A 13,796-nucleotide genomic window follows, 5' to 3' on the forward strand; every position below is an offset into this window, starting at 1 on the left:
AGAAACCTTATGCCATCCACTTTGGATGCCAAAAGACATACAGTAACTCCTCACTTTAACGTTGTAGTTTGTTCCTGAACAATGCAACTTTAAGTGAAACGATATTAAACAAATCCAATTTTCCCATAATATTTAATGTAAATGCGGGGGGTTAGGTTCCAAGGAAAAAAATTTTGGCCAGACGAAAGGCATTATATACTGTACAGTACTGTACTGTGGTTGGGAAGTGCCCCTGGCTTACCCCACACATGCACAGCCCGCTGCATGCAAGGACGCTAGGAAGCACCTTTGCAGCAGCAGCGGCAGCTTCCCCGGAGAAGAACAGGCACTGACTTTGCCGGGAATGCTCCAGGCCTGCCTCTTCCAGTCCCCACTCCACTCCAGGCTCACCTCTTCCCACCCCCACGCCACCTCCTCTCCGGAGCATGCCGCATCCCCACTCCTTCCCGCCCCCCGAAAGTCCTAAGCGCCACCAAACAGTTGTTTAGCAGCGCTTAGGACTTTCTGGGAGGGAGGAGGAGCGGAGACGCGGTGTTTCCCCACTCATCCCCCTTCCTCCCAGCGCTTGTTTGGCGGCACTTAGGACTTTCTGGGAGGGTGGGGGAGGAGTGGAGACTCAACACTTCCCCGCTCTTCTCCCTCCCTCCCAGGAAGTCCTAAGTGCCGCATCGCTGGGAGGGAGGAGGAGGCGGCGGAGAAGAGGAACTTGTGCAATGCTCCCTTGTAAAGTCACTGCTCTTCCACAGAATCTTACAAGCAGTGGACAGAGCAGGCAGCCAAATGACGTTATAAGGGAGCATTGCACAACTTTAAACGAGCATGTTCCCTAATTGAGCAGCGACGTAACTTTGAAACAGTGTTAAGCAGGAGGACGTTAAGTGAGGAGTTACTGTACCTGCACCATGTGTAAAAGCAGCTCAGAGCAGAAAATGCACCCATTCCTCAAGGAGGGCTTGAAGTTTTTTCCCTCTTTGATATCAAGAAATCTTTTATGCTCTTTTACAGGAGCACAAGGAGCCACAGGGCACATGTATGCCCCAAAGCCCCAGAACATTACTATTTAAAATATTCTGTGTTTGCACACAAGACATGCGCACTGACAGTGGGATCCACACTTACTACAACATCTCTGTCAGTAGAATAACCATTCTTTCTTTGAGTGTTGCCTCTTCATTTTCCCACTATTCACCTACTTTCACTTCTTCCTCAGAATTCAACTCTCTTAAAGACCAAGTTTAGCAAAAAGAAGTGAGGAGGTTGGGGAGTGCACAACCTTCATAATGTCACAGAGGGATTGGTCATGCAGTCTTGAATAGGACTCTGCTTTTCTAGAATGTCCTCAAAGCTAGTGACATTGGGGGTGGGTGCATACTGCAAGTAATGATATGTAGAGGCGACACTTAAAGAACCAGTTATCGGTGAGTACCCTTTCTTTTCAATTTCTATTCACATAACAGTGAGTGATCTGGAAGATAAACTGCTTCAGAGTGAGACTGGGCAAAAGGATGCTTTACATAGAATAGAAGAGCTAGAAGCTGAACTACAGAATGCCCATGGAGAATTAAAAATCACTTTGAGACAATTACAGGAACTGCGAGATGTGCTACAGAACGCACAGTTTTCTCTGGAGGAGAAGTATGCTGCTATCAAGGATCTAACAGCTGAACTTAGGTGAGCTAACTCCTATTCAGGTCTTGAAGACTTAATCCCAGTGATTTTTTGTTTGTTTTAGGAACAGTGAAGCATGTTTCTTGGTTTTGATGGTGCTTTCCACCTTTTAGCAGCCCCCTATAATCTGGTGGAGATATCTATCTATCTATCTATCTATCTATCTAGATAATTAATTCATGGTCCTTGGATAACTTAAAGTAGCTCTTCAGTTTATTTTGTTTAGTTTCTAAAAGCGAAAATACTAACATTTAAAGTACTTTTTTGGGAATGCCTTAAAAATAATAGTATAGACGCTCCCCGACTTATGCAAGCATTCCGTTCCAGAACGCCTTGCATAACTCGAATTTTGCGTAAGTCGGAAATGTATACCCAACAATTACGCAAAAAAAACCCCAAACCTCCTATTTCTAGCTTACAGAACTTTTTCTGTAAGTGCGCCTTTGCTTAAGTCAGGTTTGCGTAACCCGGGGGGCGTCTGTAATAAAAAAAACCTGTTAATATGTTGCCTAAGTCCAAAGCTGTTAAATGCAAGTAAAAAGAATGACTGTCTTGTACAGTACAACTGTTTAACCTTTACTATAGCAAATTAATGAAACTTTCTAATATACACGTTTTATTGCAATGTAGTTCTGATAATGAGTGAAATAATTTTAATAGAAAAGTTACTGTGAAATCTCCATTGTGAAGATGGTCATGAAATGCATTCAGGTTTTTTTACTCAGTTCAAAGTTTACCTATATTTTAAAATAATTAAGCTTGTAATAAAGAACAGAGGCCAACATTTTTAAATGTGTGTGCTTAAAGTTACACACACAAATCCACATTTAAGCACCTACAACATAAGTGGCCATATTTTCAGAGTTGCTAAGTAGCCAAAGCATCCACTGAAGTAAGTGTCCAGCACTCTGAAAATCAGGCCACTTACGTTTTAGGTTCTTAAATGCAGAATTAGTTACCCAACTTTAGATAACCAAGTTGCAAAATTTTGGCTGGCATGGTGTATATTCAAAGAAAACTTAATTCAGTTTGCTCAGTCAAGCACTCTAAATGCTTCTATAGCTAAGAAATGTGTCACACCACGAGTACACTATAAAATGTATTTTAAAATAAAGTTTTAAATTAACAGCTGTAATTTCAAATTCCTGGTTGAGAAAGCGTCTGCCTGGGTGTTGCTTTGCTGATATAGAAGGTAACACTTAACATCAGCACTACTCTCTGTCTGTTGCTAGGGGAAGGAGCCTTTCATTTCCTGAGGTACCTACCCTTTCCATCTGTTTATCTATCACAGTTGTGGCTTGTAAAGGCTTTACTTAATTGTTTTCCATGTAAACTGCTCTTCCACTCCCCCCATTGGACCATTTGCTGCTGCATGCTCCATCCTTTTTCTTATCTCCTCTCCACTGACCCAGACAAACCATATGAAAGCAGGAGTGGAGCATGCAGCAGCACCTGACACCAGTTTGGGGATAAGGAGGCTGGTAAATAAAGCCTGAAGAAGCTACCATTAAGGCAGGCAACAGAGAGAAGCAAGGGCCTCAAGAGATAAGGAAGATCCAGATAAGACAGTGGTGGGATCACTCTCTTCTTTTTCAAGTATCCATGTGTCGCACCCACTTTCAGATTTCTCCCCTCCAAGATGTACAGTCAGAAGCAGGGAGTGCCCTATGTCATCAGAGCAACACCGAAGCAGAAACTGTTCAACCAGGAAGTTGGGATTGAGAATGCTAAGTATGATCAAAATTAAATTAACAAACGTTTTAAAAGAAAAAGCATTTGGAGTTTTAGAATACAACATTTATCACTTTTATGAAAACTTGATTTTTTGGAATCTAGATCTAGCTTTATAAAGGAGAGAGAACATCTACATTGTTTGTTTGTTATATGGAAATTGCAGGCATTGTAAGGATGAAATTGAGGACAAAAAGCAAGAACTTCTTGACATGGACCAGGCATTGAAAGAAAGGAACTGGGAACTGAAACAAAGAGCAGCTCAGGTTAGATCTTTCTAAGCATATTACCAGAATATCCTATTGAGTGTTTGTTTAAAGTTATAATAAGTCCAGCATTTACTAATGCTCAAATGATCACTAAGATCGCTTGCTACATTTCAAGAAATGAGGACTTTTTCAATATAGTTCATTTATCCTAGGTGCATATTGTGTTCCAGTTCAAGGGATTCTATATCCGTTTGCCTACCATTGAGGCATTTGTAAAGGATATGTCTAAATTTTTTCTGTTTGCCTTTGTGAGGCTTCAACCTAGTGCTGACCAAGCTGATGGACTCTCAATTAGAGCCTCTGGAGGAATTTTCTCTCTGTCACATGCCCCAAAGACTGTTTATCATGGCAGTTAGATCAGCTAAAATGGTCTGTGAGCTTCAAACTTAAATGGCTTGACTTTCCTCACCCAACTTTATATGAGGGTAAGGTGGTATTGTATACTCCTCCCATATTCATTCCTAAAGTGGTCACTTTCCTCAAGCTACACCCATTACCAGGGGATGGTCAGATGACACACTTTGGGTGCGAAGAGGGCCTATAACTACTACTTTAATAGAACAAAACCCTTCTGTAAATACCTAAGGCTTTTTTTCATTTATAGTAATAAGGTTATGGCACAGGCAGCTTCCTGTCAGAATTTGATAAACTGGATTAAGATCTGCATTGAAAAATGCTATCAGTTAACCGGTATCCCTGTCCTCAATAGTATCTGAGCACATTTGACTAGATCAGGGGTTCCCAAACTTGGTTCGCGGCTTGTTCAGGGTAAGCCCCTGGTGGGCTGCGAGACACTTTGTTTACCTAAGCATCCACAGGTACGGCCACTCGCAGCTCCCAGTGGGCGTGGTTCGCCGTTTCTGGCCAATGGGAGCTGCGGGAAGCGGTGGCCGGGCCTGTGCCGCTTCCCGCAGCTCCCATTGGCCAGAAACGGCGAACCACGCCCGCTGGGAGCGGCTGTACCTGCAGATGCTCAGGTAAACAAAATGTCTCGTTGCGGCCCGTCAGGGGCATATGCTGAACAAGCTGCGAACCAAATTTGGGAAACCCCTGGACTAGATCTAAGGCAGTCTCTGAACATGCTTTTGTAATGTTCCTATTGTAGAAATATGTAGAGCTGCTGATTGCAGGTCAATCCATATCTTTTCACAACTTTAGTCTTGATCTGCCTTCAAGATCTGATACCCAGTTTTGGAGGGCAGTCCTACTGTCATTGTTTAAATGGTCTTCTCAAAGCCTTCTCTATAGAGAGTTGTTACTGCCTGTCATTCTTCCAAAAGTGGGGATTTTTACTGACAGTACTCAAAGGAGAAAAAGAAGGGTTACTGCAGAGTTTCAGCTGGAATCTGAAGAAGTTGAAGGAACTGAGGGTGCATGAAGGCCATGCATAATATTACCTGAAAAACTCTGTAGCTTGAGATGAAGTCCATATGGCTCCTAGTAATCAAAGCATTTTTTGCTTTAGTGCTTTATGCAGGCACATTCCAAGAATGAGGATCTATACTGACAGTCTACTCAAATAACTCAGTGTAAAGCCGAGTAACCATTCTGTCTTGTGTTCTCTGTGTTGAGGTATGGGCAAGATGTGTGAGATTATGGAATTAGAATTGTTTCTCCCTTTTCTCTATGTACTTGGCCTCTAAGAATAGATTTCTAAATGCCAGACCGCTAATCCATTCTTAGGTCAGTTTTACTGATTATACTTGGGACCACATTCTCAGGGCCAAAAGGGATTAGTTTCATTAGGTGTGTTGAATTCTTTTATATTCCATAAAATAATGTTTCTAAAATTCTAAATACTACTTCAAAACAGTGTTTTTTTTTTTTTCTTTCTTATATTTAGGTTACCCAGTTGGATATGACTATTCGTGAACACAGGGGAGAAATGGAACAAAAAATAATTAGATTAGAAGGTAGTTTGGAGAAAACTGAGTTAGAAATTAAAGAACGCGATAAACAGGTATTTTTATTAATGATTTAAAATAAAATCCGGCTAGCATGGTAGAATGAATAACCTAGTGCGTGCATGAGATTGGGGCATGGATGCAAGCAAGAGCTGGCCTAGGATAAGACCAAAGTGATGTTAATAGTTTGGGGGTTTCTTAGTTTTTTGGGTGTTGGTTTTTTTTACCAGAGAAATTATTTAGAGTTCACCAATTAAAACCTAAAAAATGTGGGGGAGGGGGAAAGCTCTATAGTAAGAAAAGCCAGCCTTGTTACTTCATAAAATGTGCACCTTAAATCATTCTTTAAAATAGGAAAATGTGGTGGTAAAATTATCAATTGGTAAGGGAACTCAATGGCAGATGTAGTATCTAAACTACTTCTAACTTTTGAATTTGTCAGGATTTCATGGTGTCCCTTAAGAAGGAAAAAAAAGCTGTTCTTCTGACTTTAAATGTATTTTGTATTTAGATTGAGAGCTTAGATTGCAAGCTACAGCATTCTAAAGATGAGCTTCGTGAAAAAGAGTTTGAATTGCTCCAGAGAGATCAAGAAATAAATCAACTAAAAAAGGAAATTGAAAGAAAACAACATAGAATAACAGATATTGAAAAAGTAAGTTGTTTTCTTGGATAAATGTGTTTTTTCTAATTAATTATTGGTTTACTAACTGAACATTCTTTGTCTCCAGTCTAATGGATTGTTTGGTTTACTAAGCAATAAACAGCGGAAGAAAGTTGTCTTCTCATTTAATGTAATGCTTTCAAGAAAGTATGTTTTTTTCATACTGAAATTACTTGCTGGAGTTCTTGGCTGAAGTTTATTATATTTTCATTATTGGATTGTGATGGTATTGGTGTAACCAGTTGTTTATAAACAGTTGTGTATAGATCTTCCTTGTCTCCCTTCAAAAATAGGGTTCTATACTTTTCTCCAGGTATTTGTCTGCAGAATCATGAATCCCATAAATTAAACCAGGATTCCAAAGCGCACACTCTAACTTTGCATTATGTGGGAGTTTTAAGCCAATCTTGCTGCTTGTTTTAGGCTCTAGTAACCTTCAGACTTAGCTAGGGAAATGGGCTTCATTGAAATGCAATTGAAAAGGCAAAACATAAAAATAAAAAATATTACTTTTTACATGCTGCATAATTAGCTTGTGGAACTCATTGCCACAAGATATCAATGAGACCAAGAACTATATGGGATTCAGAAAAAAATAGACATTTATATGGATAATGAGAACACAAATATTGTATCCTATCTAATTTATTTTACAAGGGATATAAACTTTTATGCTTCAGGGTATAAACCAAGCACTAACTGATGTGAGTGAGAAAGAAGCTTCTATTATGGGCAAGTTACTTCATAAATGTTCACTGTAGGTTTTCTTGTACCTTCCTCTGAAGATCTGGTACTGGCCATTATCGGAGAGTCAGTACTGGAATAGATAAGACTTGCCATAGCAGATCAGAACTGTGGTCTATCTTCTTTTGTAATCTCCAAGAATCAATAGAGTCAAAAAGGGTTGCTGCATTGATTTTTTTTTTTTTTTTTGATTAAAAAAAAAGGGGGAGGAATACAAATCATTCAATATCTGTTTTCTTTAAGAATTTAAATTATTTACTTATTACAGACAGTGAAAGATCAGGAGAAGTGCATTGCAGACCAGTACAAGGAAGCATTAGATTTAGGTCAGCAGTTGAGGCTAGAACGAGAACAGATGCAGCACATTCATTTGGAGCTTTTGGAGACTCGACGGCTGTTGGTTCAAGCTCAAAGAGAAACGGACAGACTCTCGCAAGAACTGGAAGAAATGAACCATCTGTCTCGAGAAAAGGTGACCAAACATATAACGTATTCAAAATAGCTTTGGTTTTAAGTGGCAGTGGAATTACCTTTGACAAATGTTGATTTTTGAGAGTGGACTATACTGTTTATTTGGTGTATAAAGTTGTCAGCACAGATGCACATATTTAGTTTTGGAGTGACAAGGAAGTATTGTGATAATTTTTATTATAAAATTAAGAAAAAAGACAGATTGTTTAGTTGTGTTTCAATTCCAAAAAACATACTTTCAATAAGATTTCAAATATGGGTGTCTGTGAACCCCAAATTCCCTAATTTAAAAATACCGATGACTGGATATTTTTTTTGTAAAATCTAAAATCTAGGTCTCTTTGGTACATAAAACAAAAAGGAAGTAATTGAAATATTTACATATGGAAACTAGATACTAGGAAGTAGATTGAGGCCGACTCTTGCAGTAGAGCCTTTGACTAGGGTTACCATACGTCCGGTTTTTCCCGGACATGTCCGGCTTTTCGGCAATCAAACCCCCGTCCGGGGGGAATTGCCAAAAAGCCGAACATGTCCGGGAAAATGCCGGCCGGGCACTTCCCCTCCCGCGGCTGCTCTGCTCCTCCCCTGACTCTTCGGCTCTGTTTAAGAGCTGAGCTGCCCGAGCGCTATGGGCTTCAGGCAGCCCCCTTGCCTCCGGACCCCAGCCGCCGGCCGGGCACTTCCCCTCCCGGGCTCCGATGGCACAGGGTCCAGAGGCATGGGGGCTGCCCAAAGCCGGTAGCGCTCGGACAGCTCGGCTCTTAAACAGAGCCGAAGAGTCAGGGGAGGAGCAGAGCCTCTGGCCGCGGCAACTCTGCTCCTCCCCGACTCTTCGGCTCTGTTTAAGAGCCAAGCGCTACAGGCTTTGGGCAGCCCCCATGCCTCTGGACCCTGCGCGGCCGGAGCCCAGGAGGGGAAGTGCCCGGCCGGGGGCGCAGGGTCCGGAGGCATGGGGGCTGCCCGAAGCCCAAGCGCTACCGGCTTCACGGTTTGCCGGGCAGCCTCCAGACCCTGCGCCCCCGGCTGGGCGCTTCCCCTCCCGGGCTCCAGCTGCGCTGGGGAAGCGCCGGCCGGGGGTGCAGGGTCTGGGGGCTGCCCGGCAAACCGTGAAGCCGGTAGCGCTCAGGCAGCCCTTTCCGCATGGCTGGGAGTGGGAGGGAGGAGGGGCGGAGTTAGGGAAGGGGCAGAGTTGGGTGGGGTTGGGGTGGGAAATGGGCGGGGCCAGGACCCCATGGAGGGTCCTCTTTTTTTATTTGTTAAGTATGGTAACCCTACCTTTGACCCATCTTCCTCCTTTTTTTTTTTTTAATTCTCCTTGCACAGGAATCAAACTCAGATACAGTTCCTGAACTCTCTTGAATACGATATTGGTCCCTCTTAGTGCCCCAAGGGTATTAGTCACCTCAAGGTGGATGGGGAGGAGGGGCGTGCATGCTGTATCCTCCTAAGAGGTAGTCATGCACCATGTATATTCCCCTACCTCTCTCCCACCATGCTCCAGAAGGATTGTGCTTCACTTAAGCACATTAGCATCCTTCTGCTTCTTAATCACTGTGTCTTGCTTTGCAATAAAACTATAAAAAAAAACTACTGTATGTGCATGAGGCTGAGTTATAACTTTTAGCCTCTGCCCCACACTGAGGACAATTCAGGAAGGGATTATTCTAAAAGCTATAACTGAGCATTGGGTATACAGTAGAGGTTTTTTGTAACTTTACTGCAAAGCAAGACACAGCAATTAAAGAAGCAAAGGAGCTCTTGTGCTTGAGATGTTCTGAGATTCAGGAGATCTGGATTCTGTTCCTGAATCTTGCCTGTGAACTTCATCTCTCTTCCCCATTTGTAAAATGAGTATAATGTTTACCTCATATTTATCTTCACAACATCCTTATATCAGTGTTTGAGAGATGCCCAGATACTACAGTGATGGCGGCCATAGAAATACCAAGAGAGTGAACCTTACAGGTCATGATGAAATATTTGCAACAAACGTGACATTTAATTTACTCCTGTGCTAGTCATTAGTCTCTGGCAATAACTACTTGCACAGCCACACTGTTTTGTCTGAATCTATTACCACTGCTTTGGATGAACAGTAACACAAGAATTTTTTTTAAAAAGTTAATTTGTAAAGAAACTGATTTGAATAATAAATAAAACCTAGTTTCTAATGATTTAATAATTGTTTGGGGGTACTGGCCATGGTGACACATAATGTGACCACTTGTATTACAAATAAATCCTAGTCAAATGAATATAAATATATTCTGGTACTATTCAATTGGCTTGGATTTGCTTTAGAAACTACCAGTAGATAAAAAGAAATTGGTTGTGGCTTTCTGGCTCCTGGTTCTGTTTCTTGCTCTGCTACTGACTCAGTGTGGACAAATAAGGTAAATGTTTAAACTTTTCACTGCATAAAATGGGAAAATAACATTCAGTCTTAATTCATATGTTTGGATGTAAGGTGCCATATAAGTGCAAAGTGCCATTAACATTATTTATTATATACTGTCTTACAGGAAGCTCGTGCAAACTGTTTGGCAGAAGAACTGGGTGCTGCCCAAGCACGTGAAGCTCAGTTACAAGCAAAAATGCAAGCAGAGATAAAAAAGCTTTCATCAGAAATAGACTCATTAAAGGATGCTTATGAGCAGGAGGTAAAAGATGAAACTGAACTGACCCTAGCATTTTTACTGTATTGTGCTACATGGGTGTTTTCCTCCACTCAGACCAGACTAACTACAGCCTCTCCAATGCAAATATCAAAGGCATTTGAAATTTGTCCCAGGCCTCTGTGGCTTGGCCATGTCCTTTCTCCCAGTCTTCTGCATCCATCAGTGCAGACAGAGCAGCAATTTGGCACTCCCACCGTACTTGTGCTCAACAGCTTATTTTAGAACAGTAGTGAATGATCATCCAACCACCAATGCACACATTATTTCCAACTCTTTCTATCCATCTTGGGGCATTTTCTGAATGGTACCACTTATGGAACTGCTGAGTAGCCACTTTCTCCCCCTCGTATTGGAGTAAGCAAAAGAAAAACCTAAGCTAAAATGGTATTCCATTAGAGAATAAGCATTCTCTGGAGCTGCAGATGGGGAACTTTGCCACAACTGCTCCCAATCTGGTGATCCTTGCTTAGCCAGGGGAAGAGGTTCTGAGTCTGGAAGGCAGATTTTGGCCTCTGTTCCTTGGCATATGAGCTGAGACTCCCCTGGAGATGCCCCCAAAACCAAGTAAGTCCTTTTCAGTACTCAACAGGCAGGTCCATCTAAGTTCCCAAGGAAGTCTTCACGGGTATTCAGGATATCCCCTCAAACCCTAAGGCCTAGCCCTGGTCTAAAAGGGAAATCTGAAGGGGATCCCTTCTCACATACTTTAATGAGTAATTGAGTCATTGGTGAAAGAATCCAACATACTATCAGACATCTACACCTTTTGGGAATAAGTGAATTCTTACGAAGACATTTGCTTGCAATATCTCTCAAAATATATTTTTGATAAAGGGGAAGATTTAAAGACCCTCCCTTAGACTAGACCTTACAATTGAAAAGCCTTAACCAGAAGAAGGGGATACTGTTTCCAGAAAGGAAGATCCCCCCCAAAAGTCCAAAGAAAAGTAAAGAATCCAAAGCGCGCGCACACAAAAAACAAACCCACTAAGAAAATGTCCAAGAGACCAACTAGGGCCTCTCTCCCTTTCCTCCTATTCTCTCTTCTGGGAAGCATGGTACAAAAACCAAAGATAATACTCATCACTCCTAATTGTCAGGGAAGGCTGTTTTCTCTTTACAGGGCCTACCCAGTACATCTTCCCTGCCAGCAGGATCTCCTATCACAGGGTCTGCTCTGACATCCAAAATCCAACTTAATTGACCCTGACAGTCTGTGTATTAAAAATCTAACCCAGATGAATACTCTTCCAAGGTGATTAAATACTGTCGTCCTCTCCTACAGCCCATCCACCTGGTCTACCTACACAAGTCTGGACAAAGTGCTCTTGGTAGTTGTTAAGAAACAGAAATTAACTCAAAGAAACCAGGCATTTCAGTTCATTTTAGATTTTCTTCTTCGATAGTCTGGACTTGAGTCTTAATTGCTTCACCGCGATGTCTCAGATCTTGAGATTTGACAGTGTTATAAATACAGGCTTATTCAAATCACTAGTGGACCATCTCTGGGGGTCCAGTTTTGTGAACCTATCCAAAACATCAGTCAGATCTATGCTTCTGGAATTCACCCTCCAGACTATAAGCCCTTGCACCTCACCCCTTTTAGCTAGAGACATCAGTCTCTTTATCATTCTTAGCTAATAAAAACTGCTTCCTAATAGGAATCACATCAACAAGGCAAGTCTCAGAAATCTGTCTTACCAAGATATAAACCCTGCTACATATTCCATAAGGACAAGATTGTGTTTCATACTCACAAATCATTCTTAGCTGGAGGCAATACAGGCTTTCATCCCACACAGGAAGTCACACTGCCATCACTTTTGCCCAAACCCCAACACCAGAAAGAGAAAACATGGCACAAAATTGATGTGAGGAAAGCAATGAAGATATACTTGAAGTGAAAAAACCAATTCAGGAAATCATCCTCTATGTCCTTTCATCACAAATTTCTTGATTTAAAAAAAAATAATAATTCCACTGTTGCAATATGAATAAAATATGGCATCACAGAAACATTCTCAGCAATAGGGAAAGCTATTTTAGAGAGAATCTGAGCCCAGTCAAAACTTTCTATGGCTGCTGCTTCGTCTGAAAGAATATCAACCACCATAAAAGAAATCAATTAATATCTCTATTAATATGGCTGTCAGATACTGCAAACTGATTTGATATTCCACAGAGCCACCCTTTGGCAAGAAGCTGCCCAAGTGGGGATTCCTAAATAATCTGTTTTACTATGTTTGAGGAAAGGGATTTTTGTGTCTGTCTTATCCTTCTCACCATACTACTTTTTCCTAATTGCTCACTACATCCCATATAGACTGGGCTGGGGACGAGATCTGGATGCAGAGTGGGAAGTTGACTTCTTTTTCCCCCCCCCCAATCCACCCCACCCGGAATACATTTTCTGAGGATGGGTAAAATCATCAGGTAACAATTTTTTCTTTTTAATATTATTGCTTCTTTCTCTGTGGAGATTGGTGAAGGTCTAGCTACAATTGTTAGAAAAATAATTCCATGCAGAAATTAGGAAATATGGGACTGTAGTTAAAGTTAAAGGGTTGAAAAAAAATTCAAGAAAACTCAGAATGGCTTATTTATTTTTTCTGAAAATGTGAAAGGGGTTCCAAAATACAGATTGGCAGACTTTGCTTCAATTCCAAAAGTAGATTGCATTATTTCTGGGGGCAAATGAAACCTTCATATCCCTAGTTTCTTCTTTTTTTTTCTTCTGATTGCACATGTGCACCCTGAGCACAGTTGCTCAATTTTTTTTCCCTCAGTGGTACCCATTGTGGCTGCTTGAGTGCCCTCTGCTGTTGCACGCTGATAGCACCGGTATAAAGCACCCAGCTGATCCCGCGCCCCCTCAGTTTCTTCTTACCGCCCGTGACGGTTGCTGGAACTGCTATCCTTGTTTTTGCAAGCTTTCTCAGTTGCCTTTTCTTCTTTCTGTATCTAGTTAGTTTTAGTCAGTTTTAGCTAATTTTAATGAAGTTCTGTAACTTTGTGTTGTCCATTCCCCTATGCCAAGGCATGCTTTGATGACTGGGCTTTACGCTCTGCACCTCCTGCAACTAGGCATATGCCCCTTGCACTCAAGCTGCCTGAAGTGCCTGGGAAAAGCTCACTTTGGGAACTGTTGCCACATCTGGAAGAACTTTAAGCCTTGCACGAAGGACCATGAGGCCAGGCTAAAATTTTTGCTCATGGAGGCAGCACTGAGACCTCCATCTGAGCCAGGGCGGTCAGACTTGGCACCAAGTGGCTTGCCGTTGGTAAGGAGTGCGCCTCCTACCATATTGGAGTCCCGGCACTGAAGATGGCCAGGCATGGGGATTAGAGTAGAATGCAATCTAAACCAAATACTCTTCTGTCTTGGTACCGCCGAAGTTAGCACCATTGACTCTGGCACCTATGCAGGCACTGTCAAGTCCAGTACTGGAAGAGCTGTTTACATCTGTGGCACAGCACAGTACTGATACTACCTCGGTACCAACCACATGGCGTGTGCTGCTGCCAGAGAATTTCTTTTGCAGTTGGTACTGGTATTACTGGCAATACAAGATTCAGTGTTGCTGGTGCCTAATGGACAGGAGGGAACCCACTAGATCCTGTCATCGTTTGGTACCATGCCCTTCAGTACTGTCAAAAGGGAAAC

At 41.9% G+C, this 13,796-nt stretch overlaps 1 protein-coding gene across 14 annotated transcripts in view; it reads left to right on the forward strand.

Annotated features, from left to right (window-relative positions):
- CCDC18 (coiled-coil domain containing 18) overlaps positions 1 to 13,796 on the forward strand; it is a 70,352-nt gene that overhangs the window by 38,445 nt on the left and 18,111 nt on the right. For 13 of the 14 annotated variants that reach the window (XR_010590008.1, XM_008165799.4, XM_065555559.1 and 10 more), the window contains 6 exons: positions 1,458 to 1,671; positions 3,566 to 3,665; positions 5,512 to 5,628; positions 6,084 to 6,227; positions 7,249 to 7,452; positions 9,977 to 10,114. Coding sequence is in view for 12 of the 14 variants with exons in the window: in XM_008165799.4 (XP_008164021.2) it covers positions 1,458 to 1,671; positions 3,566 to 3,665; positions 5,512 to 5,628; positions 6,084 to 6,227; positions 7,249 to 7,452; positions 9,977 to 10,114 (917 nt within the window). In the remaining 2 variants the exon portion in view is untranslated. Of the gene's footprint in view, positions 1 to 1,457; positions 1,672 to 3,565; positions 3,666 to 5,511; positions 5,629 to 6,083; positions 6,228 to 7,248; positions 7,453 to 9,976; positions 10,115 to 12,455; positions 12,566 to 13,796 lie in introns of all 14 variants that reach the window. The other variant, XR_006172273.2, reaches the window with a different exon arrangement.

This window comes from Chrysemys picta, chromosome 8 (assembly GCF_011386835.1).
Source record: "Chrysemys picta bellii isolate R12L10 chromosome 8, ASM1138683v2, whole genome shotgun sequence".
Taxonomy (NCBI): domain Eukaryota; kingdom Metazoa; phylum Chordata; order Testudines; family Emydidae; genus Chrysemys; species Chrysemys picta.